Below are 27,449 nucleotides of genomic sequence, written 5' to 3' on the forward strand. Positions count from 1 at the left end.
AAATTAAAGAAAAAGCCAGGTACTCTGCTAATGTTTGTTTTGTTGCAATGGCTGAACAATATTTACTGTGTTTTATTAAGTGTATTTTAAAAATTCTTAAGAAAAAATAAAAGGGGAGGGTGCAGTGGGGAAGCAGGTTCCGTTCAGGAATGTTCTTATTTGTCTCTGATTCCTAAGGCCTTAACCAAACACATCAGTGATAATGAACATTTATCTTTCATGAGAGCCTCTTTAGCTGTATCTATAAACTCTTGCAAGTTCCGAGCTTTCTCTTAATTGTTTTAGTCTTTGTATACTTTAGTAGAACAGATCCTTGAGGAAAAACAGTGAAATTAATAACTTAAACCTCTGCAAGTGACCTACTGCTCTGAGAATCACAGTGTTTGGGGTAGGTGGGCTATTTGAGAAGCCATCAGGATTCCTAGTGATTTTAAATGCTTCTCTCACCAATCTGGCATGGATTTCCTTGTTTTCTTGTAAACCTAATTGAAATTGTTTAATTTGCCAGATGTTCCCCAAGATATTTTCATTCCGTCTTCGTGAATATCTTTCCGCATGTATCACTTAGCAAATTAGTTTCCAGCTTCTCTGCTGTGCTCATTTATCTGGATAACAAATGTTATCTGCTAAATGTTATATAACATTTTAAAATATTTAATAAATTATGTGGTATATAACATTTGTTAGATAACAAATGTTATCTGTTAAATGTAGCCTGGATCTATGATTTCACCCCCCTCATATTCTCATAGTTTATTCTTAATTTGTTCCTTTTTCCAGCATGCAGGGAACAATTCACCTCGGCACAGATGCAAGTTCATGAGAACAGGGGTGGTTCCATCACAAATCCTCCAACAGTCTATTTTTGCCTTTCCTTAAGGGCGCAGGATGACACAGTAAGGTCTGATAAGATGATTACTTTAAGAGTCTTAGGCCGGTTGGGCACTCACATGTGAGCTCTCCAGGGAAAACACTACTCCAGAAGTTATTTTCCTGGTGGTGTTCCCATGACATAGTGTCAGGAGAGCTATCATCATTTTCAGCCTGCCTGTGCCTTCCAGGGGTCTGTTGAAAGGCTGAGGGAGCTGGGGCTCTTGAGCTTGGAGGAGACTGAGGGGTGACCACATTAATGTTTATCAATATATAAAGGATAAGTGTCATGAGGATGGAGCCAGGCTCTTCTTAGTGACAACCAATAGTAGGACAAGGGGTAATGGGTTCAAACTGGAACACAAGAGGTTCCACTTAAATTTGAGAAGAAACTTCTTCCCGGTGAGGGTGGCAGAGCCTGGCCCAGGCTGCCCAGGGGGGTTGTGGAGTCTCCTTCTCTGCAGACATTCCAACCCGCCTGGACACCTTCCTGTGTAACCTCACCTGGGTGTTCCTGCTCCATGGGGGGATTGCACTGGATGAGCTTTCCAGGGCCCTTCCAACCCCTGACATCCTGTGATTCTGTTGATTACTTCTGAGTAGTCTGAAGAACTATCCCCCCTTTCAAAGTGTGTTATTGGTGACAGCAACGCTCCCTCCTCACGACCCGAGCTGCATTAATGGTGGTTCTGGTGCAGTTACAGTCCTCTCTGGCTGAAGGACGTTCTGGTAAAATGAACAGGCTGGAGCTCCTCGCTCCACCTCTGCTGTGAAACCAGAGCCGTGAAGCTGCATCCGTGGCCTGGGTGCCCCCCAGGTGCTGCTGCTGGGCTCTGATGAGGGGAACCCGTGCAATTCTGAGCCCTCACTCCCTCAGTGACTGACCAGGAGCCTCCCCTGGGTTTGCTCGAGGAGAGGACACGCTGGTTTCCCTCAGCGGTGCCTCCACACCTTGCTCTCTGTGACTCTGTAACACTTTGTGCCCACAACATCTCGGACCTTCGCACTTCGCCGGCCTATCAGCACACAAGTTAAGCTCCAGCACCTCTTCGCACCGCCTGCCACACCAACCGCGCTCCGTCCCGCCCTCCCCACACACCTCCTGCCGGCGGCGGCGCCCCCTGGCGGGCGGCGGGGGCCGGGGGAGCGGAGGGCGGTGCTTCCGGCCGGCGGCGCTTCCGGCGGCGATGGCGGCGGGTGGCAGCGACCCGCGGGCGGCGGACGTGGAGGAGGACGCGTCGCAGCTCGTCTTCCCCAAAGGTGCGAACCGAACCGAACCGAACCGAGCCGGGCCGGCGAGGGGTCCGTGGGCGCCGGGTGGAGGCTGGCGGCGGCCTGTGGGAGCGGAGCCGCCCCGCCAGTCACCGGTACACAGAGCCCAGGGGTTAAACGTCAGGGATAACAAATCGTATATGTGTTTGAACAACCCACGATGGCTAAAATATGGCTGTTCTTATGTGGAGATCTACGCGTATAGGAGTAAAAATTAATGTTTTTCCTCTCGGGTTATGGCAAAAAGATTCTTGTTATTTAATATAATAATTATTTTTTCATTGATGCGTGTTTCCATGCAAATAAAGGTCCCTTCTGAGCACGGCCCTGTAGCTGACTGCTCATATACAAACACAAACAGGGAGAGCTGGCTAAAAAGGGGGGAAGATCTGTTAAGAGTGGTTAAAACTTTTTTTGTGCTAATAATAATAAAGTGGGTCAATTAATCTTTCGAGCTAATGAAGCCTTCTTTAAAATATTCAGAAGTATGTACTTTAAGAACTCCTCAGAAGCTTCCAAAGAGTGTAGACATCACTTTTGAATTTTTTCGAATATTACAGTTCTATATATTTTCTTTCTGAAACAAGTCATACATTACATAAGTTCTGGCAAAAATGGGTGAAGAAAGCACATTACAAAAATGTGACAAACCAGAAGGCTAGGTCTGCATAAGTAAAATGTGTGGTCAAAAAGACAAACACATTGGATTGTCACTCAAAATTGTGTAATTTTTATCTGCATTTTCAGTATGAAATGCTGCCCAATCATTGGTGAAAGGGTCTGTACAGTTACAGTGAAACGTGTTTTTCATTTCCTTATTGTCCAAAGCTAAATTTACATAGTGAACTTCTGTACGTCGACTTTTTCATCTGTGCTTTACATTTTTTTACGCTGATATTCTTTCATTCAAATGTAGAATTTGAAACTGCGGAAACTCTTCTGAACTCAGAAGTACACATGCTTCTGGAGCACCGTAAGCAGCAGAACGAGAGTGCAGAGGATGAGCAGGAGCTCTCAGAAGTCTTCATGAAAACCTTGAACTACACGGCGCGCTTCAGCCGCTTCAAAAACCGCGAAACCATCGCCAGCGTCCGTAGGTGAGCGGGAACGTCGGGGTATGAGACTTCACTGGAGAGTTCGGTGTGTAAATTGATGTGGCTTTACAGAAGCGCCGTTTAGTGGAGTTTCCTGCTTGGGCTATAGTTCTGGGTCTTGTCTTTCTGAAGAGGCAAGAAATTTGATCATAATTGTTTGTGGAGGGAGGCTTGTACTTTGTCCAAGTCAAGCCTTCTGAACTGCTTTGTTTTCAGTACTTAAATGACAGTTGATGGCAGTAAATGGGAGGATTTTCTAGGCTTTGTAGAGTAGTGCTGGGGAAGATGACTTAACAGAATAAACTTTTTCTCCTCAACGCAGTTTTATGAGTCTCTCCTCCTGAAAAAACATTGATTTCAGTGCCAAAAGCAGAGTGAAAAAGAGACACCTATTCGGTTTGGTTTATGCCCTTTTATATTTCTAGCTTGCTTTGTAATTTCACCAAGTTGTTTTTCCTCACAGTTTGCTGCTCCAGAAAAAGCTCCATAAATTTGAACTGGCGTGTTTGGCCAACTTATGTCCCGAGACAGCTGAAGAAGCTAAGGCTTTAGTTCCGAGGTGAGCGTTTATATGTTGTAGAAAGATTGCTGTATACTTTCCGATGATGTAAAGCCAGCTGTGGGCAGATGTGGGCTGTGGGCTCTTCAGCCCAGCTCTGTCGATGGAAGAACTTTTGGTCTCTGTCTTCCTTCACATACCCATGGATCTGACAACAAGGTGATTTTTGCACACGTCAACAACATTTACTGGACTAAGTATAAACAGCTTAAATTTAGGTTCTTAGCCCACCCAGCTGTGTTTGTTTGGGTTTTGGGGTTTGTGTTTTGTGGTTTTTTTTTTCTGTTGGAGCAGATGACATTGCTCCTACAAATAGTTTTATGGCTAATGTACAGGGGAGCAGTAACTTCTTCACATCTGTATTTGTTGCCTCATGGCTTTAGGTAGAGGAGAGAGCAAAATACTCATCTGAATTTCAGTTTCTTCTTTGTATGCTGAGATTTCGTAGCAAAACTGGACTGGCTTATGAGCATGAGGCTACCTGGGCTGCACCTGTCTTGCCTTTTTGATAAAACATTTTGAGATTGTTGAGCAGAATGCTGTGGGAAGGATGGAGTTCTGTCATTGAAGGAGAAGGCCCTGCACAGGGGTTGGAGCGGTGTTTGTGCAGTGACGCTGCAGACAGTTCCTGGTGGTTCTGTACAGGCGGGTGACAATTTCTGGCTGTTTGAAATGAAGCCAGGGGGGAGATTACTTCTAAAATCTTTAATGGACCCCCATTGTTCTTATGTTGCAGCCTGGAGGGCCGGTTTGAAGACGAGGAGTTACAGCAGATCCTCGACGACATTCAGACCAAACGCAGCTTCCAGTACTAAGGTTCACCCTCCATCCCTTCACGTGAGCAGCAAAACCGGGGAACTCTGGCTGTGTCTCAGCCCTGTGGACCAACCCAGCTCCCGGCTGAGCGGGGGCAGTTGCGACAGAGGGCTCCCCAGTGCGCTGTCACCCCCAGTGCGTCCACACTGGGGCTCAGCGCAGCCCTTTCAGTTTGTTCCACGTCTGTGTTGGCAAGGCCACCTCCTTTGTGAGAGACAAAGAACCCAAAAAGCCTTTTCCCAGTGGCTCAAGCATTTGTTTCTTCCAAATCCCTCGCCCCCATGTGGGAATTTTCAACATGTTTCTGGTTTTGGGGGGAAATGTATATGTGATTTTTTTTTTTTGCAAACTTCTAAAAGAGATGGAGAAACTCATTCTTGACTCTTGGAAGGTTTAGTGATGGGCGGCATCAATTTCTGTGGTGTTTTTTTGTTTGTTTTTGTTTGATTGGGACAGTGGATTTTTACAGCTTCAATAATTTTCTATTGTTGTTTAGTATAAATTAAAATATATTTCTAATTAAGGCTGTGTGTTTTAAAAACATTGGGTGCCTATCATGGTTTTATTAATGAGGACCTTTTGGATAAACAGAACGTGTGATTATTACCCTGTGTTGGAGATCTGGGGACTCTTGAGTGGGTAGATAACACCATTCAGCGCAGGTCAGACAGGTGTTATTAACTGTGCCCACAGCCAGAGAACATTTGGGCAGCGTCTCTCTCTGCTCCCCAGTTCTCTAATAAATTTACCAGCCCACCTAGAAGGAGGAAAATGTTGCAGGCAGGAGCAGCTGGGACACAGGGCGGGGGGTGTTACATCAAGGCGCTGCTTGTGATGATCAGCAAGGGATTTCACTGATGTTGCAAAAGGGAGAGAAACACAATATTATTTCACCGCTTACTGGAAACTGAAAGCTGCTGCTGTGCCAGAAGGCTGAGCTGGTTTTTGGCAGCGGGTTGGGCGCGTTACCCCGATAACATTTATTTCCGTGCTCTAGCGGCGTTACATCTGCGAGACAATAAAACAGACGTGCTTTTCTCATTAACCACAGTAGCTGTAACTGAATCGTAAGAGTTATGCCTGGAGCACAAAGCCGAAAGGTGCGTGTCTAATCTGTGTTTCATGAAGCTCAGCGCCCGTTCCGAGCTTTTCGGCCGCTGCTCGCGGCCCCTCAGCGCGCACGCGCGCGCCGCTTCGCGCCTCCAGCGCGAGGGGAAGGGTCAGGAGCGCGCGAAGCTTCCGGCGGCGCCTGCGCACTGGCCGCAGCCGCTCCCCGCGCCGCTCCCCGCGGGCGCTTGGCTCCGCCCCCCTCGCGCCGCCGAGCGCGGTGACGTAGGGCGCGTGCGCCGCCCGGTCGCTGGCGGGGCAGGAAGATGGCGGGCGGCCGCGGCGGGGGCTCGTGAGGCGGCGGCGGCTGCCGGGGCCGGCGGGACGAGGCGAGCGGCGAGGAGACCGGGCGCGGAGTCGGGCTGCGAGGGACCGGCCGGGCGGTGAGCGTGGCCGGGTTCGCGGCCGCTGGCGGGGCGGGCGCGGGGGTGAGAAGCCTGGGAAGTGCGGCCGTCTCCGCCATTTTTAGGCCGCGGCCCACAAGCGGTGGGGCCGGGGAGAGACGGAGCCCGGCTCGGCCCGGCAGCCCAGTGAGACGGGTGCGGCAGTGAGGGCCAGCGGGGCGGCTCGGGAGCACGGGGCCCGGTCTGGCCCGCGGGGTGAGCCGGGCGCAGGGCCCGCGGAGCGGGGAGCGCTGAGGGCTGAGGTGGCGGCCGGGGCTGGGGCTGCGAGCGGACGGGCCGGGCCTCTCGCTGCCGGCCGCGGAGCGTGTGGCCTCGCCTGAGTCTCTCAATTCTGCTTTTAGTTTTCCTACATTATTATTGTTTCTAAAAATGTTCTTTACTCTGCCTTGAATTCGAGTGGGGTTTGGGTTGTGACTGCTTGAAAATACAGCTTGGGAAGCCCTGGCTATTACGGGTAGATACAGCCATGTGGGAGCAGGCACTTGCTTATTCTGGAAGGGTGGGTGGATTTAATGAGGATATGGTGGCACATTCCACTGATTGAGACTTGCCAGTCTACAATCATGATACAGGTAGCAAACCTAGATTATCTGCTACATTCGAAAAATATACTTCAGCATTTTTCCGTCGGAGAGAATTCATTAAACTTTGTGTTTACTTGAAGAAAAGAAGAGTGTTATTCCTTTCTTGATAACTGTTAGTTTCTTTGTTGTGAGTAGATAGCTGCATGGTTTCAAATACAGTATTTTGAAGTACTGGTACTCATTCAAGCACATCTGTTTGTTTTATAAAAGTTGTTATTGGTAAGTAGTTCTGTACTCTACTAGTTTTGGATCTCATATCCTTAATTGTAACTTGTGAGTAGTATATGGGAATCTGTTTCACTATGTTTACATTAGTCCCTCATCCTCTGCAACAGATGTTCATCTGTTTATACTTTTCCTAACTCAAACTATTCTTCCTTTAAGAAAGGCCATACTGTGTGCATATTTGTCAGAATTTATAGTATGCAAACAATATAGTGTCAAAATACTTCGGAGTTCCCTCCTCCTGAATTTTTTATCAGTTAAATTGGTTTTCACTTCTCAACCATTTGCAGCGGTATTCCACCATCACCTTTAATATAAGAATATATAATCATAAAACATATTTCAAATTCTGCTTCTTGACATCTTGTTCAAATGTGCTGTAGTATTTCGAATGGAAAGATCTGAAAATGTAGGTAAAAGGCTCTCAGCATAATAAGAAGCATCTGGCTTGTCTTTAATTGCTTTGCTGTTAGCTTTTTTGAAATTCTTTGCCCACCTGCTCTGCAGTTTAGAAGGTAAGCTTTACATGACCTCCCTGCATTTGACTGTTCCAGAAGTGGATGGAACTACCAGATAATACTAAGAGCATCAACTTTGAGAAATAAATAGTGAAAGAGGGGGGGAAAAAACAAATCTCTTTTAACTAGGACCTAACATTCTCTGCAGCTCACAGTGTATGTTTAATTTAATACCCTACACCTAGAACTGCTAAAACCTTTTAACTTAAATGTCAGTTTAAGTTAACCTTTTAATGTCAGTTACCAGAAACAGTTAAAGTCTTTCCCCATTACCCTCCTTTGAACCTGTGCAGCAGTAAACACCAGACTGTTTGGACCGTTGGAACTGAACATTTACTGTTGGTTTTGTGTTCCTGTTTGCAGCAGAGGTTAGCGCAGGAAGTAGTAATGTAACGATCCTGAAGTGTGCTTGAGGTAAAGGTACTAGACATGCCTTTTGCTGCAGCAAAGAGAGGCCTCGATCTGAGGAGCAGATGAGAAAACTGCTGTTTTGTTCCCATCCTTAGCAGATGTCTTAGTCTTCTGACTCACCTGAAAAAAAATACCATGGAAAAGACTTTTGGTTGAGTAAGAGTAGGTAAAGAATACAGTTTAACTTTTTACAGAGATGGTTCCATGCAAAGTATTTAACTTTTTGCATCTGGTAGGCACAGGGCTGATATCTAGGGAATTTCTATAGTTGCTTCACTAAGGCTGGAAATTAAAATAATTTTAACCTTGCCCAGATGTTACTCTGGGTCATAGTTGAGAAAATTGTGCGTATCTTTGTGCAAGAAAGTTGTAAAAGCGAATTGAGAACTTTATCTATAGTGTGTTTGAATTTTTACAAAACTTGTTATTTGTTTGCAGTATTTTCATTCCTGATATTGTATCATTTTGTTATTGAAAGTTTTATACAAAGTAAAACTACAGATATGCAGGTTAGGTTGGTATAGTTAATTAATAAATTTCATTAATAAATAAACCTTAGTGAAACAATGTTGTTAGAGCTTAATGGTGGGGAGGGTATATGTTAGAGATCTTTCAAAACAGTAAAAGTTAAAATACCCTTAGTTTTCTTCTCTTAACATAGAGCATCTCTGTAAGTAAGAGCAGAGAAGTTGATTTTTTTGATAGCTAAGTAGTTCTTTGTTGTTTGTTTTTTGTTGTTATTCATTTTAGTTCAATGTAGATCATCCATGATCCCATAGCTTTAAAGTGGTGCTAAATTTACCAGCAATCTGTTCTTGCTCACTCGTATTTGAAAAAAACTAGTCAGCATTTAATAGAATGTAATTTCTGGTTCAACCGGCTCTCCACATCCAGGCTGGCTGTACCAATCATTCCATCCTGGAACTTGAAATATGATAGCAAGTATCTATTTTCCAGGAAAGAATGTTCATTTATGTTGTGCAGTATTACTTTTGATAATATGTTTAGTATAAAGACAGTGCCTGCATGGTGATGCGAAGTACTGGTTAAAACCGCTCTTCAGTTTGTGGTAGTGTAGATTGAAGTCTATGGTAGGAAAAGGTGAGGCCTGACTGTGTGGCAGCATAGTAGAAGCCTGTGTTTTTTGTGGAGGTTGTAATTAGCAAAGTGGCTGAGTAGTCCAGCCCTTCATTTTTTCCTTATTTTACAAGGTTTTATTTCAAGCTTCTTTCCTTTGTCTGAAGAGGACTTGATATAAAGAAGAATAAAAACCAAAAGCAAACAAAAAAACTAACTCAGAAACATGAAAACTGTAGTACTTTTTGAATAGCTTAAGCGCAAGTCAGAACTTCGAGTTTAAATCTATTACTGACTTGATACTTTTCCTTAAGCCATGTTCTCTGAATGTGGGGGGATGCTAGAGACCAAATTATTTTACACTTTGAAGCTAAGCTAACTGGTGGGGTTCCTGTTTTATCTCTGCTCCAAGTTATAAAATGGAAGAAGTATGATTCTGTGTAGCAAGAATGGCCACAATAAGGAGATCCCAGTTTATCTAGGAAGATACATACCTGTTTTTCACTTGATGTTAAAAAGAAAAACCCAAGCCCTGTTCCTTAGAGGTACCTTGTTGAACAGGAAGAGTAAGTGCCAACTTCCGTAATATGGGATAATCTTTTATGCTGCAAATCCATGTAAATATACTTTAAGGACTGAAAAATGTGCTAAGTGTAATAATAGTGAATTGTACTGAGTAAGTTGTAATGTAGTCTTATCAGGAGTTGGGGGTTCTAAGCAGTTTCATGAGCCATTGTTTTTTCTTGTAATTTCTCTCAGGTGTAGAACGATAGACTTGCTCTACACTATTAAACTTAACTGCTGACTAACCGTGATAAAACTTCTGTGTTGTACACAAGTGTTATTTCAAACAACTACATGGAAGTGTTCTTACACATATATAGAATATCAGAAGTATAAGCAACTTCTTAAATTCTTCAGACACAAATGAAACCATCTTTTCCCCTCTGGCCTCTTATATACTGCAACAAGTAACCTGGTATATTATTTTTTTCTATCAAAAATGAGTGAGAAGTTTACTTTTAATTTCATTTTTCTTTTAAATAGTATTTTTTTCCCCATACACTGTTAAATCTGAACACATTATATGTGTACTTTTAATTAGCGAGTGAATTTTGATACGAAGAACAACAACAGACTTGTCATGAGGTCATTGCTGTTATTTAATTAGCCTTCACCACAATGAAATGTGCTGGTTAAAAAAAAGAAATCCTATTGACTTTCGAACTTTTGAAAATGTAATGAGTGGAGTTGTAGATTTGATGTCACCCGAATTTTTAGTTCTTTTAAATAATTGGAATCAGAATATTCTGCTGTCTTCTCTTAGTACCAGAGTTCATGCAGTGGTGCAGAGAGCTGTACAGGGGGCCCCCTTCTCTGAGCAGAAGTGCGATGTTTGTTTTCAGTCTGTCTCAGTTTTCTGTTTTGGCCTGTGTCATAGAAACGCTGGTTCTGGAACTGGTGAGGTAGGGAAGAGGAGCTGATGGGAACATCCGTCTCCGCCATAGCATTGACTCATGCTCTGCTGAGTGGCTGTAACCACGTGTCGAGAGGCGCTATGCTCCGTTCTTAGTTTATATGGCAGGTATATCAACTTTTTGTAAAATACATCCCTGAATGTTTAAGATCGTGTCTGTTTAGGACCAAGTTTTAAGACAGTTGGTCATGAAGCCTGGAATTTAGATTGCTCTTAGTCACTCACCTGTAACTCTACCCAGAAGTGAGTACCCCTGAGTGTGGCAGGACAGGCCAAAAGCAGTTTTGGAACTAAAAATATAGATAACTCTGATTAATTCTGTGTATTAGTATTTGAAACCCTACTAGATGTGCACACAGATACTTGAAATAATCCTTGTTTCTTCAGTTTAAACATTTGAGTGTTCTTTTAAATAATTTACCCAAATCCAAAAGAAACATGATACAAAAGAGTACATTCATTTGTCCTTTTTTTAAAGGGAGGCCGGCAGGATAACAAGGAGTCTGCACTGTTTTATGAGTTTAGTGTAGTTTTTGTGTTGATTATGAAGTTTTGGCAACTCGGTGATTTGTATTTTGCCATGGCTGTATGAGTATTCATCTGCAAGTGTGAGTCTGGAGGAGCTGCACTTTGCGTTGGATAAATGGTGCCACAGCTCCAGCTGCTGCGAGTGCTGGACTTGCAGCCTGAGGGCTGAGCAGTGGTGCGGCCCTGCCCTGGCCAGTGTACATTTAGTCACCTAAACTGGCATTGCAGCCCAAAGTGGTAACTTCCCGTTCTTCTGATCATTTGGGTTTTCTCCTCTGTCCATAGAGGCATTCCTGGAACTCTGTAGTAAGTTGGTTGAGCGGCTGCTCGGGGTTTGGACCAATGTTAGCAAAAAGGGTACCTTAACAGAGAGCAGGTTCTTAGGTGGGTGGCCAGGGTGGTCACCACATGTTCATGTTAGCTTAAAGGAGACATTAGGTAGGACAAGGAACATGCCACTGGGGTCAAGGCAGGGCTGCTTTTTTCATGCCAGCAGTTCTAGGTTGTGTTTGGGACATGCTGGAACTTGCTCTCAGCAGGCCTCTAGATGCTGCCTACAATGCTGAATTGCCCTCAGTAGCTATTGCTGCAGTTAAACTGTGTGATCATGATGTGCAGTCATGCTTCCCACCACTGTTCTCTGCCCCCAAGCCCAGTAAAAATCACCAGTTAACTTTGAAAATGCCTTTCATCCTATTGCGGCATGTTTATAAGCAAAGCATTATACTTTGCAGACATGAGTGAAATTTCATTATTATATCACAAAAAAAAATTATAGGTTGCCCAAATTTGCAAGCAGGAAGACTGCAGATTAAGTGTTAAACATAGTAGAATGAACATACAATATTATGCTGTTCCTAAATTATGCAGTTTGGAGTTAAATCCATAACTGAGTCAGTCATCAAACCACATTTTGCAATCTCTGGAGGATGCAAATACTTTTGTCTCCTCAGCAAATTTAAGCCTAAGAAATAAACTCTATTTCTAATAACATATTTTGTATACTCCTGACTAATATAATAAACCCCAGCTGCCAAGCTTTCTTGTACAGTAAGATACAGACCTAGAACTGTTGACTGAAGTGCTGCTTTTACCGGGAGAGCTTGCCGATATTCTCAAGACAGATGATATGAAGTAGGAAAAAGAAATACCAAGGGATTTTAGACCTTTGGAGAACTTAGTTTTCAAAACTGAAGCTCTCTGGTGACATGTGCTTCTAATGAATTGTCATTCCCATGTGGAGCTCACTCTTCTGTAATTGGGGAAAATCTTATATTGGACTGTTGCTCTTTGGAAGGCTCCACGTGGGGTTGAAGTATGTGAACTTGAATTTCCTTTACTGAAAAATGTATTGATAGAGCAGATGGACACATGCTTTTATTGAACAGCACTAAGTAGTAAATGTGAAGGCTATTTAGTAAAGAAGCTTAAGTGTGATCATTGAGCAGTGTATATATATCTCTTCATAACCATATACAGGTGTTTGCATGGCTCATAATTCATGAGGAAATACCAGAAAACTTATCTTCCTGGAAGAGCTGTTTCTGTGATTCCAGTTAAAAGCAAGTGTACTTCTAATTTATTTTCAGCAAGTTCTGTTTGTATCAGCCATCGATTTAGGAATTGTCCTAGTACTGAAAGTGTTTCTGTATAGAATAATCTCTATGTTGACTCTTTTAAAATAGGCATGTTTCTGACAAAACTTTTAGAACCACTTGAGTGATATTACGTAGACTTTCAAACACTTGAGAGTTCAAAATTACAGTAGTTACCACAGTTTATTTTTTCCTATTTTAAATTTGTTCCCTGTTGGATTCAAGAGTTTCTAGCTGCCTCAGTAGCAAACAAGGGTAATGCAGTGATCTTCCACACCAAGCCGTGGCAAAAGGGTAGTTTACATATGCACTAGACCTTTAGATCTTAACTGGAGCAGATGTTAAGCTACACTTTCGAATTCTGTCTTTATCCACATCCGTAATCTACAGTCAGAACTGTACTTGATCGAAGTAATTTAAAAGTGCTCTTTTCCATAATTTCGGGGGTGTTTGGTTGATGGAGTTTGTGGTTTTGTTTTTTAAACTTCTCTGGTTCACCATTAAGTCAAAAATGGGAAGCATTATTAATGTAGAAGCATAGTTTGAATTTCTCTAGCAGTGTCCATGAGGCTTGTTTAGCAGCATTCTGTGATTTGATAAAGTTTCAATTGTTCTCTTCAATTCCACTACTCTTGCTTAAGGGTGTCTCTATTATAATAGTTAATTCTGGGTGTAGCAACTGTAGCTGTTAATTTACATCTTTTGCTATAAACATAGCTGCTAATTTAACTGCTCAAAAATTTGAGTTTTGGTCTGGGGGGATAACAAACAAATCTGTCTTGGATAAATCTCTGTTCATCTACTACATCTTTTTATCAAAAGAGAATCAAAAATCCTTGAGGAAAAAAAAAATCTCCTTGGATAGTATTAGGAAAATACTGTGGGGTAGTATGTTGTAGGGCATTTATTCTGTGGTGTGGCTGTAGAAATGTTTAGTATCTGCTTTCCTTGTATTGAATACATGAAGTATGTAAATAACCTCAATGTGTCTGGAAGACAGAGGCTGTGTCACACAAAGCCTCTGCTTCTAGATGTGAGTTAGCCAGGGTGTAGACATGGGTGGTGAATGGCTTTTACCATTAAAATATGCAATTAAATAGAAATTATTTTGTCTTGAAGTATTCTACTGAAGTGTTACATCTCTTTTTGGAGAGAGAAAATAGAAAAAGAATCTTTGAAATGCAGTTAATAAATACTGAAAAAAGTTGGTTTTATTTGTGGGGGCTTTTTACCTTCTTACTCTTACCATATAAAGGCACGTTTTCACATGATCGCACTTGACAGCAGTATTTCCCTTCTTTCTGCTCCTCTGTCTGGACTTCAGCTTCTTAGTTTTAGAAACTATTCTATCTTTATTTGGCCCAGAAACTGGTATGGCAAACAGCATTGCTTTGTTGGAAGACCGGCCCAAGTAAAGTTTACGGGGAAAAAAAAAAAAAAAAGAGCATTCTTTGGGTCACAAAGTAGAGATTTGCTTAATTCTTCTCTTTTGATGCTTTGAATGTTTACTTCATATACAAGTTGCAAGAGTTCTGGGTATGCTTGTTAAGCATTCAATAGATAAAGGTTATGAAAGGTGATCTTGAGAACAAGTTAGAACTCTTAGTAATTCCCAAGTCTTACTAAAAAGACTTGAATATCTTCTTGTCAGTATTGAATTTGAAACTCTTAGGGACTTGGGTACTCAGCTTTGTTTAATATATTAAAATGTATGTTTCTCCTTGATAGTGTGAAGCAAATCAAACTGTTCAATTGTGTGGACTTTGTCTTTATCATCAGAATCTCAGTAGATTGTTTCTGAAATGAAGCTACTGGTTGCTGTGTTTCCCTACTTACATTTCATTCTGCAAACTGCAGTAGTCCTTCTAGTCCTTTTCCATTCCACTGATTCATAGTGTTCTCTGAAGACATTTTTGTAGGATTTCTTGCCAGTTTTTTTTTTTTAATCACCCTTTCACTGGTGTTTGTGTGTTTTATACAAATGAGGCTTTGAGTCTTCTAAGAAGTTGTCTCAAGCCATGTATAGACAAATGAAAGCAAAATGGACACATTTCTTCCATATGGTACCTAAATAATAATTTGTCTCTAGAGTACAGTCAAGTTCCAGTTCAATCATGAGTGAGCTGAGAAGGAAAGATGGTTTGGGATTTATGTACCTAAAGAGTAGCACTTGAGTTGAGAGGGATGTAGATGCACTTGAGAAATGGGTCAGCAGAACCTTTCTGAAGACTGGCAAGGAGACGTGCAGATTTCTCCATGTGTGGCCGTAGCCTCATGGATTTGGACAAGCTGCAAAGTGAGTGACTGAATAGCAGTCTCACTGAAGAGGACCAAATTGAATGCGAACAAGCAATATATTCTCCTTATAAATAAGATGAACTGCATATTGGGTGAAACTAGGAGTATCCCCAGCAGATTCAGCTGTGAGTTAATTTTTTTTTCCCCACTAAGATTAGTGTTAGTTCAGCAGGTCCTGATATAATAGCCAGCTGTAGAATATCTTGATATTTAGGATTGACAAGCATGAGAGGCCTTTTTTGCTTTTAAACTGCTTTTCCTTTGTTGTATTTTAGTATTTGTCATCCTATGTTATATCTTTTGTTTCCTGACAAAATGGTAGCTCCAAAGTAAAGCATCATCATTCATCACTTCTGCATGAAAACCAAGCTGGATGTATTTTGGTCAGTTAAGATGAATTGTTGTTATCATAGTGACTCACAGTAGCAAAAACAGTCTGGGTTAGTTATAAACTAAATGCAGGTCTTGCCAAATGCTAAGCAAGAGTCAAGATGAATATACTGGTAATTCAGAGGGAGGAAGAATATTGCTTTATTATTAAAATATTGCAAGTAAATTTTAACTTAAAGCAAAACTATGGAAATCATGGCAGCAGACCAAATCCTGGGTATCTTCTATAATAACTGAGGTTTGGTTGCAGTCTGCCAAACATCCTCTTAGTGCCGTTGGTTGTTTCTGTGTTCGTTTTGAAGTAAACTTCCAGAAATGTGCTGTGCAAGTTGCTTTTGTGAGGTGCAGAAAGGGAATCGTTCTAGGCTGTTTTACTTGTGAAAGCAGTTTGCTCTGGCCAAAGTGGTAAAGCAGGACTTGTCTCTTCAGTCCTGTGAACTAAAGTATTTTGACTTTTTTATGACATATGTAAGCTCCTGTCTTCTGTAAATCTGTCTGCTTTGGAATGAGTCAGTTGTTTAGTTTGGACATAAATGAGGAATGTTTGAGAATTATTTGGTTATTAGGTATTTATTTAGCACCTGAAATCCAAAATTTGAAGAAAGTGTTAAATGTACATATGACTGCTGTGCTGTTGAGCAGAGTCGACTGTTGAGGACAGTCCCTCAGGCTCTGTAACCGGAGACTTTCAGACTGACTGAAGTTTATTCCCTGACAGCCCATTCTCCCTTGGGCTTTTAGGTGTCTTCATTTGTCTGGGTGCTTTCTCTGCTGCTTCTGAGGTTCTTGGGCGTAGTGTGTTTGTATGGGGAACTTCAGAGGTGTAGGGCTAATGTCAATTAAATATCAGCACTGCTTCTCTTCCTGCAGAGAATGAACCCTTTGAACCAAAAACTGTGTCAAAGTAATCCCATTTTGCCAGGCCTTGTTCGCTGTACAGTGAAAGATAGTTGTTTTTTATATAGGTATGTTAGAAATGTTACATGTTTTATCATTTCAGACTCCATATCATGTGTGTGTGTGTGTTACGGTTGTGTTAAAAATATGAAGGTTTAAGCTTAATGGGGAAACTGCGCATAATGAAAGTACACAACTGAAGTTAAAGGGGAAAAAAAGTACTTCTGTGTTTTTTAGGTCCTTGATCATGCCAGTGTAGTAGATTGATGGCTGGGTATGAAACAGAAATCATTGAAATATCTCCAAATATTGTGGTTTTGGGCAGAGTAGTTTATTTTACTTAACTAATGGTTAATTTGAGGATCTGTTTCTGTGTTTTTGATGAAGACGTAGGATATTTATTTTCATTTGCTGTTGGAATACAATGACTGAAATGAGGAAAGCTGCCGAATCCTCTTTCCCCCACTTTGCATGGTCAGAATTTAAAACCCTATTTCTAGGAAAGTTTTTATCACAAATAGAGTACGACGGAGAGCGGATGCTAATGTATGTTGGCAGTACTGCAGGAGAGCCCTAGGGAAATGTGCTTGCTGCAGAGAGCAGTAATGTTGCTTGCTAGCAGACTTGTAAATATATAGGTCAGTATTTGTGTCTTGACTTTTGTGATTTGGTGTGTTCTGGGCCTCCGGCACCTGTGGTTAATTAGAGAGTCTATTCTCAGATTGCAAGAATGGTCTTATTTTTCTTAGGTTTAGACTTGCTATACTCATGCCTGTATGTCCTTAGCATTTTTTTTTTAATCTGCATCTAAAAATGCAGCAAACTACATGCTACTTGCTCTTATTGTGTCTTATGTAATTCAAAGGTGGAAATAAGATTTTTTTTAAATACTCTTCAGGACAAGAATCTTATGCGCTTTTTTTTTTTCCTTCTTCTCTCCTGTTAAAAAGCTTTTTAAATCTACTTTTGACAAAAGTATATTATTTCATGACCACGGGGTTAAGTTGGGCAACTTTGCACTTTGTTGTTGCATCTCGTTGACTGATGCAGACTTTCTTTACCATTGGGGTGTATGATGTTTTTACAAAAAGTGATGATCTATTAACTTGGTTCAAAATCAAGACAGGCCACAGAGTGGCTTCGAACATGAGAACATATTTTTCAACTCATTTTATATTCCTGCTTAGGATGACCACTATCCTTCATGAATAGTGAGAAAAATTATCATCTAGTTATAGAACTGTAAATCAATAAAGATCCATAGCATTCTTTCTTGACTAAAATTGTTTAGATGTAGCACTTCTGATGAAGCAGCTCTATCCAAAATCTATGATCTAAAAATGGATAGTTAAAAAAAAAAGTACTTGTAAAATTGAGATTGAGTGCCTCATACAGGTGTACAATTTTCAGCCTTCAGGTGATCTTGTTTTGTCAATCTGATTAAATGGTGGTTGTTGTTGTTTTTCCCAATACAGTGGGAAATTGATATACAAAGCAATTCCAGGAATCAGTCAAATTAAGATATTCTTCACTACATAGGCAAATTGGCATGATTTTTTTTTTCTTAATTCCATTCTGAAAACACCGAAAAATTATCTAGTGTACTGTGAAGTAAGCTTATGATCAGTCTTCAGAAAAATTATGACAACTGCATAGAGCAGCAGCAAAGTCACCTCTGCTGTGAGAGTTTAATTCATTGGCAGACATGTGAATTAGTTTCAGTAGATTTCAAATGTATTTTCAGAAAAATGCGATGGAACCTTGCTGCTGCTAGTGCTGTTTTACAGTGGTTTTAGTAAAGTGAGTTTCTAATATTTGTAGATTATAAGCATATTCGCTTCAGTGAATGAAGCAAGGGAGATACATTAACACAGATTCAAAACTAATCTTTTGTTCAGGTTCATTTCCTGTTTGAAAGCAGAATTATTTTTAAATACCTAATTAGGCAGTTTAACACGTTAGGAATACCATTTACTTGAGATTGCATGGTTTGCAAAAGTGAAGAATGGGTTTTTTTCTATGTAACTCCCTACCTGGTGATTTTATAGTTTCAAGAAATGCCAGGCAGTCTAACAGTCTCTCACTCTTTTCATCCCTTAAAACAGCGTGGCTGGCTCTCTTCCTTTGTAGTAAAAAAATGATGTGTGTACATGCTTGTTTATTCCTTTTATTTTCTAAAACGTGAAAAACAAAAGCTGAAGATGGCAAAACCAGAACATTTTCTGTCTGGAATATGTCCTTCTGCATAATTCTTCTGCACTGGGCAGAGGTACAGTTCCCAGGTCAGGAAGAAGATTGGATGATGAGACCAAGAAAGAGCTTTCCTGCAAGTATTGTGAATGTTGCAGGGGAAGCGCTGGGCGCATCCACTGCTGCTCTCCAGAGCAGAGATGCACATTCTTCCAAACCAGGAAAGGAGGGAGAAGGTTTTTTTAAACTCAGTGTTGATACTGTGTAAAAGTGGGAAGGGAATAAAATGAAATTGTATTTGATCGGATTTATTTTTTCAGAACAGGTGTGTTTATTCAGATGTGCTTACAGATTTAAAAAATGTAGGGGTGCATTTTTTCAGAGAGGACCATTTACAATAGGACTTTCGAATTTACAGAAATGTTACTTGTTGCCTTGTAGAGGTAAATGTGCTTGTCCAGTCCAAGATGGCATTTGCTACTGATGTATTGAACAATAGACTTGTTACACTAATTTTGCATTGTAATGTTCCTATTTTATACTTTTGCCTCAGAAAGCTGGGGTGGTTCTTCTTTATTAGTGTGTTTTTTCACTGAATATCCTGAACAATTTGTTGAACTCCAGTATCCTACTGCAGTGCAAATAATTACTATTAATTTTTGCTGTTTCTGTTATACTAGAAAAGTCCTTGCTTTAAAACCTACAAGTAATTTAACTCTCTAATACACATTTAAAGAAGTAGTTTCCAGATACACTCAGGGAATCTTCAGCACGTGTTTTCCTTGGCTGGTTTGGCTATTTCAGGGGAATATCTTTGAAGCTGCAGCATGTTGTGTTGTACTGGGCAGCTGAGGGTTTGCAAAGGAACCAGCTGGTGGTGCTGCCCAGAACAACCACCTGTGCTCCCACTTGGAAACAGACTTTCCTTCTGACGTGCTCAGGTTGTTACATACTGTTCTGCACCCAAGTTGCTTGCGCTTCGGTGAAAAATGAATATGAAAGCATGTTTTAGTTACCAGTTATTGCACTTCATTATTTTATTATTACTTTTGGGGTAAACCATATAAAATCTGTGAAGATAATATATAAATCAGATTTTTTTTTTCCCCCTCTTAGTGTTAAACTATCCACAATAAGTGATGCATTTAAGTGATGACTCTTTTTCTCCAGAGTTCACCTGATTAAACCAGTGTAGGAGGATGCTTTGGTGTTTTTTATTTTGCTTTCACTAGCCTAATTTGTTTTATTTTGATGTAATGAAGTTGTGTGTGAATTGCTTTTATTGCATGATTTCAGGCAGGCAAGTCCAAATCTGTCAAATTTCAAAACTTATTGTGAGATTTATTTTTATATTAAAGAAACAGCCATACTCAAATAAGATGATACAGTAACAATGTTAATAAGTGAAATGCTGCTGTTACCTGTATAGCCTTATTTGAGTGCATGAACTAAGCGGTAACTATTTTCTATAATGGGCTAATACTGTATGTGACTTGCCTTGTTTTAAAAAGCCAACAAACTCCACAAATCCATCTATTTTATGGCACCATGCTGCCCTGGGTCATCCTCAGCTTTGTTTTTCATTTCTGACTCTGTTCTACAGCCACATCACTCTGCTCACTTGATAGCTCTAGTAAAGCTGCCATCCTTATGGCACTGTTCGAGTGAATGAACGCTTGCTATGTGGCACATGTATTTGTTGTATCACAGTATCACAGTATGTTTGGGATTGGAAGGGACCTCAAAAGATCATCTAGTCCAATCCCCCTGCTGGAGCAGGAACACCTAGGTGAGGTCGCACAGGAACATGTCCAGGTGGCTTTGAATGTCTCCAGAGAAGGAGACTCCACAACTTCCCTGGGCAGCCTGTTCCAGTGCTCTGTCACCCTTACTGAGAAGAAGTTTCTTCTCAAATTTAAGTGGAACCTCTTGTGTTCCAGCTTGATCCCATTACCCCTTGTCCTATCATTGTTTGCCACCGAGAAGAGCCTGGCTCCATCCTTGTGGCACTCACCCTTTATATATTTATAAACATTAATAAGGTCCCCCCTTAGTCTCCTCTTCTCCAAACTAAAGAGACCCAGCTCCCTCAGCCTTTCTTCATAAGGGAGGTGCTCCATTCCCTTAATCATCTTTGTTGCCCTACGCTGGACCCTCTCCAGCAGTTCCCTGTCCTTCTTGAACTGAGGGGCCCAGAACTGGACACAATATTCCAGGTGTGGTCTCACCAGGGCGGAGTAGAGGGGAAGGAGGACCTCTCTCGACCTACTAACCACCCCCCTTCTAATACACCCCAGGATGCCATTGGCCTTCCTGGCCACAAGGGCACAGTGCTGGCTCATGGTCATCCTGTTGTCCACCAGGACCCCCAGGTCCCTTTCCCCTACACTGCTCTCTAATATGTAATCTCCCAACCTATACTGGAACCTGGGGTTGTTCCTGCCCAGATGCAGGACTCTACACTTGCCCTTGTTACATTTCATTAGGTTATTGCTGTTAGTATTGTTGGTTAAGAAACAGCAATGGACATCTTGGGTCCTTTCACAAGCTCCTTCAGTTCTCTTGTGCAGTTTCTTCTGCCCAGGTTTCTCTCAACTAAATTATCTTTAATTTATCCTTTTTTAACCTGTGTCTACTTGTCATTCTCGTGTTCACTCTCTTTCTTGACTGACACTGCTCCTCAGTTGGTGTTTTTGTTTCTATAGTTACTCTTTCTGTATTTCTTCTAACTTGTCTTTGGGCTGTTTTGTCCATCTGATCTTATTCCTGCCTTCGGTTTCATGTCAGATGTGCCTCCATTTATTCCTCAATTTGATTGCATTTTCCAGGCTTTCTTTTGTCATCAACTGGAGAGTAAGCCGAGTTACTTCCAGTGTTTCTGAATGGCCTTAGCTTTGCTCAGTTGACTTCATTATATATTCTCTGTATATACCCAAATACATTTAAGCCCCATATGTGTAAAAGCTAGTCAGCTGTGAAGGGGTATTTGTGGGGACAGAAAGAGGGAAACTGACAGTTCTTTGAAAAGTCATGTTTCTGTTGCAAACTATGAGGATGCACAAAAAAATGGCATGTAAAAATTAAATTCACAGTTCCAGTTGTGATAAAAGTATAATGAACTAGAAGAAAATAGCAATTAATTGGCAGCATTACTATCCAGAAACAATAAGAGGTGACGTATGCTTGATGTTGGAGAAAATCCCACTGATGCTTCTAATTCTGTGCATTAAGGAAAAAATTGAGGCTTTCATTTAAACACTTCTTGGTGAAGTCTAAATAAAGAAGCTCAAACAAAAAAAATCCCGAAGTTTAGTACTTTGCTTAAAATAGGAAATTGGATGCTACTACTTTGGATTACACATTATCCTCTAATATTTGTTTGCATGTTTCTACTCAGTCTCCCAAATACAGCAGGAGCTTTAGTTATATAGAGGCGCTGACTTCAGATACTTTTTTTTTTAGCTCATACAAAAAAACTAAAGGAGAACCTGTTGAGGTGTTGGTTTGTCCCAACAAAAGACAAAGTAGAATACTGGTAACTTAAATGTTAAATGTGTATATATGTCTGACTGGAGTAGAGGTTTTTGGAAATAATTACTCTGGTTCCTGTGTAACCTCATCTGGGTGTTCCTGCTCCAGCTGGGGGATTGGACTGGATGAGTTTTCCAGGTCTCTTCCAATCCCTGACATTCTGTGATTCTGTGATTCATCTGATAACAGAATGTCTACAAAAAGCCTCCTTCATTTCTAAAGCTTCTTTGTTTGGAAACTTCACTCTGTGTGTATATGCACGTGTCTATATGCATGTGCACACACTGGTTTTATAGATCCATATATATATATGATGAATGCAAGCATGACTTGGGCATAAATATATGATGTGGATAAAATCACAATATTTGGGGCATTATTAAAAGAAAATGATCATGAGTAGCTGGTAAGCAAAAATCATTTTCCACAGTTTGTAACTGCAAGTAGATGGCTTTTTGTGTTAAAGGCAGTGACTTCAGAAGTTGGAGAAGCAGCTGGGAACATGAACAGAACATAAACCCATCATTTTCCTAAAGCCCTGTCATTTCTCTTGTCATGTTGTAGTTGTGATGTCACTTGTTGTCGTAACCATGAACTTGGAAGGGTCTGTAGGCGTGAAGAGGTGTAATTAACATGTTTATGCCTTTGGTCACCTTTTAAACAGTATTTTTTGCTGATGTTGATTGCTTGTTAAGTGAATGTTGTTTATATTAATCTAAGATAGACACATGTTGCTGTAGTATTGGGTATGTCCAATCTAAATTGATCCATATCGTAGCTATTTATTTGCCTCTGTAATTGAAAAATTTTCCTTGAGAGATTGCATTTTTTGAAAGATGAGAATAAATGATGACTTGACGTGCTTTGGAATATTTCTCTAAAAAGACATTTTAAAGTACTGTCTTCTTGCAAATATATCTGATCAAAGTGACTTTGGAAGCCCCAGCATATATCTTTGTATTCTTGGTCTTGATCTTGAAATTTATTTTTCCATGATCTATAAGAGAGTACAGTTGAGCAGGTTTGAAAAAATGTCTTTTTCCCTCTGCTTTAAGTTACTGGTTGATATAGACTTGTGACAGATTAGTACTGGAATTTTTTTCTGGTTTTGTGTGGTAGTGTTAGGGGTACCTGAGAAACTTCCTGCAAGAGACAGTTTTGAGACAGTTTTGATACCTTTTCCTTGCTTCAGATGAGATGAATGTTGTAGCTGTTGTGTTAGTGGTGTTATCATTGTGTTATTTGGAGGTAGACATGGTGTCCTATTATACTGCCTGGTTTGGGGCAACTTTCAGCCACAAGATGGTTTGATGGTTTGAAAGCTGGTCTCTTTTTCCAGTTACACAAGTTGGTCTAATAAAAGATGCTACTTCTGCCAAAGGCCTTAAATGTCTTACCTCATTTAAGGAAACATGCTATTGGAGTTTGGACTTGTTTGTCTTTAATGGAGAGTGGTCATAGTGGCTCTAGTTTGTTTTTTCCCCTGTACATTAGTAGTTTGTGTAGCTGATGGGCAGGTCTCATAGACAGCTTCTTTTATAGCTGGCCTGACACACAGGTTGAGAGGAAACAAGTGTGCGACTTGCAGTTTTGTAAAGCCCATGAAGGTTAATCCCTCCCTGTGCCAACAGACTGGCTGATTTTTTAATGGGTAATCTGCTCCTTGTAGTCATAAAGAGCATCTTAAGAAGAATCAAAACCCCCTTTTACATCTGGCATTTCTGTTGTAGCTTTATTTTGCCGTTTTAAAAATTGAAACAAAAAAGTGAGAGAAAATGTTAAGACTGGCAGTTGAAATAACTTTCCAGCTCTTTCAAATGGGGGATACAAGAGCTGTAACTAAATAGGAAAGTACATTCATGAATTTACAAACACATTATTTCAACAACAACAACAAAAGTTTTATTTCAATTGTTTTCATTAAATGCACTTTGTGTAACCACTTCAGCCTTCATGCAAAGGAGGGCTTCTCAGCCTTTTTGCAGCCCCTTGATGACTGTGCTAGTTTATTTTGGTTTAAAAGTTTTCGCAAGCTACAAGTTCAGGTTAGTGGAGGAGTGCAAGTTGAAAAATGTAGTGAGCTCTCAGTGGTTCAGTGTCACTGCTTAGTCTGAAGTTAGTGTATACTTTACAGACAGTGTATAATGCAGTTTTCAGCTGTGAAGAGGTTGCTGTGATTGATCTGATCATTTCAGGAATTTTGCAGACTGAAAAGTTATGTTTTAGTCTCATTTCCCTCTGCCATAAAAAAAAAAATCTAAATATGGACATTTTTTCAGTGCCCCTCACATTTTCTTAACGTTTCCAGTGAGTCTTGTTGGGGGGAAAGTTATGTTTGGTTATGTTTATCAAACCTTGATAAATATGTCATTATTTATGTTGTGCCAATGGAATCAAAAGTATACCTACAGGTAGAATGTGGTCTGCGGTGTATTTACCATAAGTTATGTAAAGGGAATGCAATTTTATTTTCAGGTCCTATAATAAGGTTTTGAGGCAGCGCTTTTAAACTTTTTTCTTGTTAATAGTTTAATTTGTAACTAATATGGTGTTGCCTGTGTATATTGAATCTGAAATATCATCTTCTGTTGACGAGTCTCACAGTTTCTTTAATTTACTTATACTGTGTTTGTTGAGAACTCTCTTCCCACCCAGTTCCAGTTTAGGGATGGTAATGCAAATTTTATAGTGATCTGTTTCAGTACAAAGAACAAAGTAATTGACCATTTTAATGTCAGTGTTATGTAGCACAGGGGAAAAATAATAATTGTTCAGAGGAACCTGCAAATATTTCTTCCCAAGGGCCAGTGCTTTATGAGGTTGTTATTCATCCTTGGAAACCTAAGTTAGTGCAGATAGTAATATGAGATTTTTGTCATTATTGTGTACTAACCTAGTGTTTCACTTCTTGCAGTCTTTCAGAAACAAGATCGCCATGGCCACAGAAATTGGCTCCCCGCCCCGATTTTTCCACATGCCGAGGTTCCAGCACCAGGCGCCTCGGCAATTGTTCTACAAAAGACCCGATTTTGCCCAGCAGCAAGCAATGCAACAGCTTACGTTTGATGGCAAGCGGATGAGAAAAGCTGTGAACCGAAAGACCATCGACTACAATCCCTCTGTAATTAAATATTTAGAGGTTAGTTAATTTTCTGATTTAGTATGAAAAACTTTTTTCCTTGCTGAAACTTGGGATTGTGCTTTTCAGCGTCTATAGAGCATTCTGGAATACTCTTGACATCTGCTGTATTTTCAAACTAAGTGATAAATATCTGTAAACTTGGTGTAGTATGAATGCAAGGGGGTTTGGTCCTTGGTGATAAATTTGCAGGTATACACAGCTGATTTTGTAGTTTATGTAAGCACTAATTTTTACGTCCTCCTTGGAATTCCAACTTGGAGTGCAACTGAGTGTCTTGCGTGATGTTCAGACTTTTCAGTAAACATAAAAACTTATTATGAATAATGTAATTGTTGTTATTTTTGGTTTGAAATAGTATTACGGTTTAAGGCAAGGCAGCAATAAACTGTGGCAGACGCTCCCTGTTATCCCCTCAATTCCCACCACCCCCTTCCTTTAGATTGGAAAGATGATAAGAAAGATAAGGGGAAAGGAAGAGAGACTTAGACTTCAAGTTGGAGAGTTTTAAAGCGGTTTTACTAATGCTACTAATAAATAGAGAATATATACAAAATATGCAAAACCAATCTCGGATGCTCGATGTGGAGTTGGCGTCACTCAGCAGCAGAGCTGGGTGTGCGGAGCTGGCGGCTCCAGCAGGTGCAGCTCAGGCCCCCGGAAGTCATGGGTGGGACTGCACAGCAAATTGGAACCTGGTTGCAGGATGCAGGGCCTGAGGCCTGTAGATCACAGGCAGACAGACAGGGTCCTCTCTGGATGCTGGCCATGGTCAGAGAGAGTGTGACCCTCGTGATCACCCTCTTATATAGGGAGTATGACGATTATGGGATGGAATACTTCAGTTGGTCAGTTCTAGTCACCTGTTCCATCCACCCCTGCTCAAACACACCCCTCTCTCAACGGAACGTGGGAAAACTTATCAGTCTTTCTTGGCTACCCTAGTAATAAATCTAAACATGAGCTGCTTCAGCATTCTGTTGGTCACTTATCAGCACCGAGTACAGCATCCTAGGAAAAATATGCAGGCTAAAACTCAGAAAAGTACAGGCACCTAGAAGAACTTGGCTGAAAGAAAAATCACTAAAAGAGAACTGGTCTTGTTTTTAACAAAACCAGGACAAATAGAAATTTCTTGAAGTGGGAAAGAAACTATTATTCCTTCTTCTCCAAAACCAGGGCAGCATAAAAAAACAAAACACAACACATTTTCTCATCATTTTACTAAATAGAACTGCAACTTACACTGTAGTCTCTGGAAAAATTCCTTTCTGTACAGTTAATAGATATATAAAACTTCACGAAAGTTGTTCTGTTTCTGTAAAAATGCTTGTTTAGCTTTCCTGATGGGGTCCTATTAATTTCTTAAGAAATACAATTTGATGATGCGGATGTACTGTGCAAGTACTGGATATTAGCTCAGAAGCAACAGAATTAAATCTGTAAATAAAGGAATTTTTGGAATCTCAACAGCAGCGTTGCAGATACATGATGAAGTTAATTCAATCTGTTGTGGCCAGTGCATGATTTTAGCCCATAGGTGTTAACAATTGGAAGGTTTTCTTAATAGATTAAGCTATCTTCTAAGATATGTTAAAACACCAAACATCTAAAACATATTCCTATATTTTAGGAATGCCCCCAAAAAGTTTCTATTAGAAGTGAACTTATTCTAAAACTATAATTTTAGTAGTTCTGGACCCTTTCTCCCGTGGCAGAAATAACCACCCTCCAAATTGGGTTTATTATAACAAAAAAATCAGTACTGTATGTTTGGGACACTTCCACAAGATTGGGATATACTGGAATTCCTTTTCAGTCCCAGCGTCAGTACTAGTGGGTTAATTTGATGTGGTTCTATTAAAAAAAAAAAAAAAAAAATTATGTGTAATTTGCTCATGTCTTAATTCTAGCAAACTGTAGTAGTGTATGCTGGAAAAGTTTTGCCCAGAATCTTAGCTTGTGGTTCTGATATGTACACAGCTACAAATTGCTAAAGTCTACAGCACAAAGCTGAAATAATTCTTAATTCATGTGAAGTGTTTTTGAAAAGGTTGTGTTTGACAGCTCACAAAATCTAACTGTTACAATAATGTGGCTTATTACATAGGTCTGCTCCTTTCATATTGTTAAGCTGCAATTATAAATGCTTTAGTTTGATGAAATTAAGACTTTAAACATTCTTGAATCTTTCGCTTATGCTGTACAAATTCTACAGATTTCCTGAGACAAAGCCTTTCAACTGAGTTTATTCTAAAATCCTTGGAGTGCTTTGGAATTTCCCAAATGGGCTGTCAATGAGTTCCTCATTTCTGTTGTTTAACAATGAAGTATAGTGCTGGTATGAACTAGGAGTTGTTTTCTTCTTTCCAGAATAGAGTATGGCAGAGAGACCAGCGAGATATGCGAGCCATCCAGCCTGATGCAGGATATTATAATGACGTAAGTAAATTCTTCCTATTGCCTG

General features: G+C 40.4%; 2 protein-coding genes across 6 annotated transcripts in view; both read left to right on the top strand.

Moving 5' to 3' along the window:
- Window positions 1-2,027: 2,027 nt before the first annotated feature.
- On the top strand, window positions 2,028-5,135 carry POLR2D (RNA polymerase II subunit D). Its single transcript, XM_082056103.1, has 4 exons — window positions 2,028-2,130; window positions 3,059-3,239; window positions 3,700-3,795; window positions 4,532-5,135. The coding sequence occupies exons 1-4, from the start codon at window positions 2,058-2,060 to the stop codon at window positions 4,608-4,610; spliced, it is 429 nt and encodes a 142-aa protein (XP_081912229.1). The 5' UTR covers window positions 2,028-2,057; the 3' UTR covers window positions 4,611-5,135.
- A 786-nt stretch (window positions 5,136-5,921) lies between these two features.
- The window catches only part of WDR33 (WD repeat domain 33), a 70,993-nt gene continuing 49,465 nt past the window's right edge, over window positions 5,922-27,449 (top strand). For 2 of the 5 annotated variants that reach the window (XM_082056842.1, XM_082056841.1), the window contains exons 1-3: window positions 5,929-6,101; window positions 24,758-24,982; window positions 27,356-27,424. In XM_082056842.1, coding sequence (XP_081912968.1) covers window positions 24,779-24,982; window positions 27,356-27,424 — 273 coding nt within the window. In that variant the 5' untranslated portion in view covers window positions 5,929-6,101; window positions 24,758-24,778. Of the gene's footprint in view, window positions 6,102-24,757; window positions 24,983-27,355; window positions 27,425-27,449 lie in introns of all 5 variants that reach the window. The other 3 variants (XM_082056844.1, XM_082056840.1, XM_082056843.1) reach the window with 3 other exon arrangements.

Source organism: Streptopelia decaocto (assembly GCF_964273445.1).
Source record: "Streptopelia decaocto genome assembly, chromosome: 6".
Lineage (NCBI taxonomy): Eukaryota > Metazoa > Chordata > Aves > Columbiformes > Columbidae > Streptopelia > Streptopelia decaocto.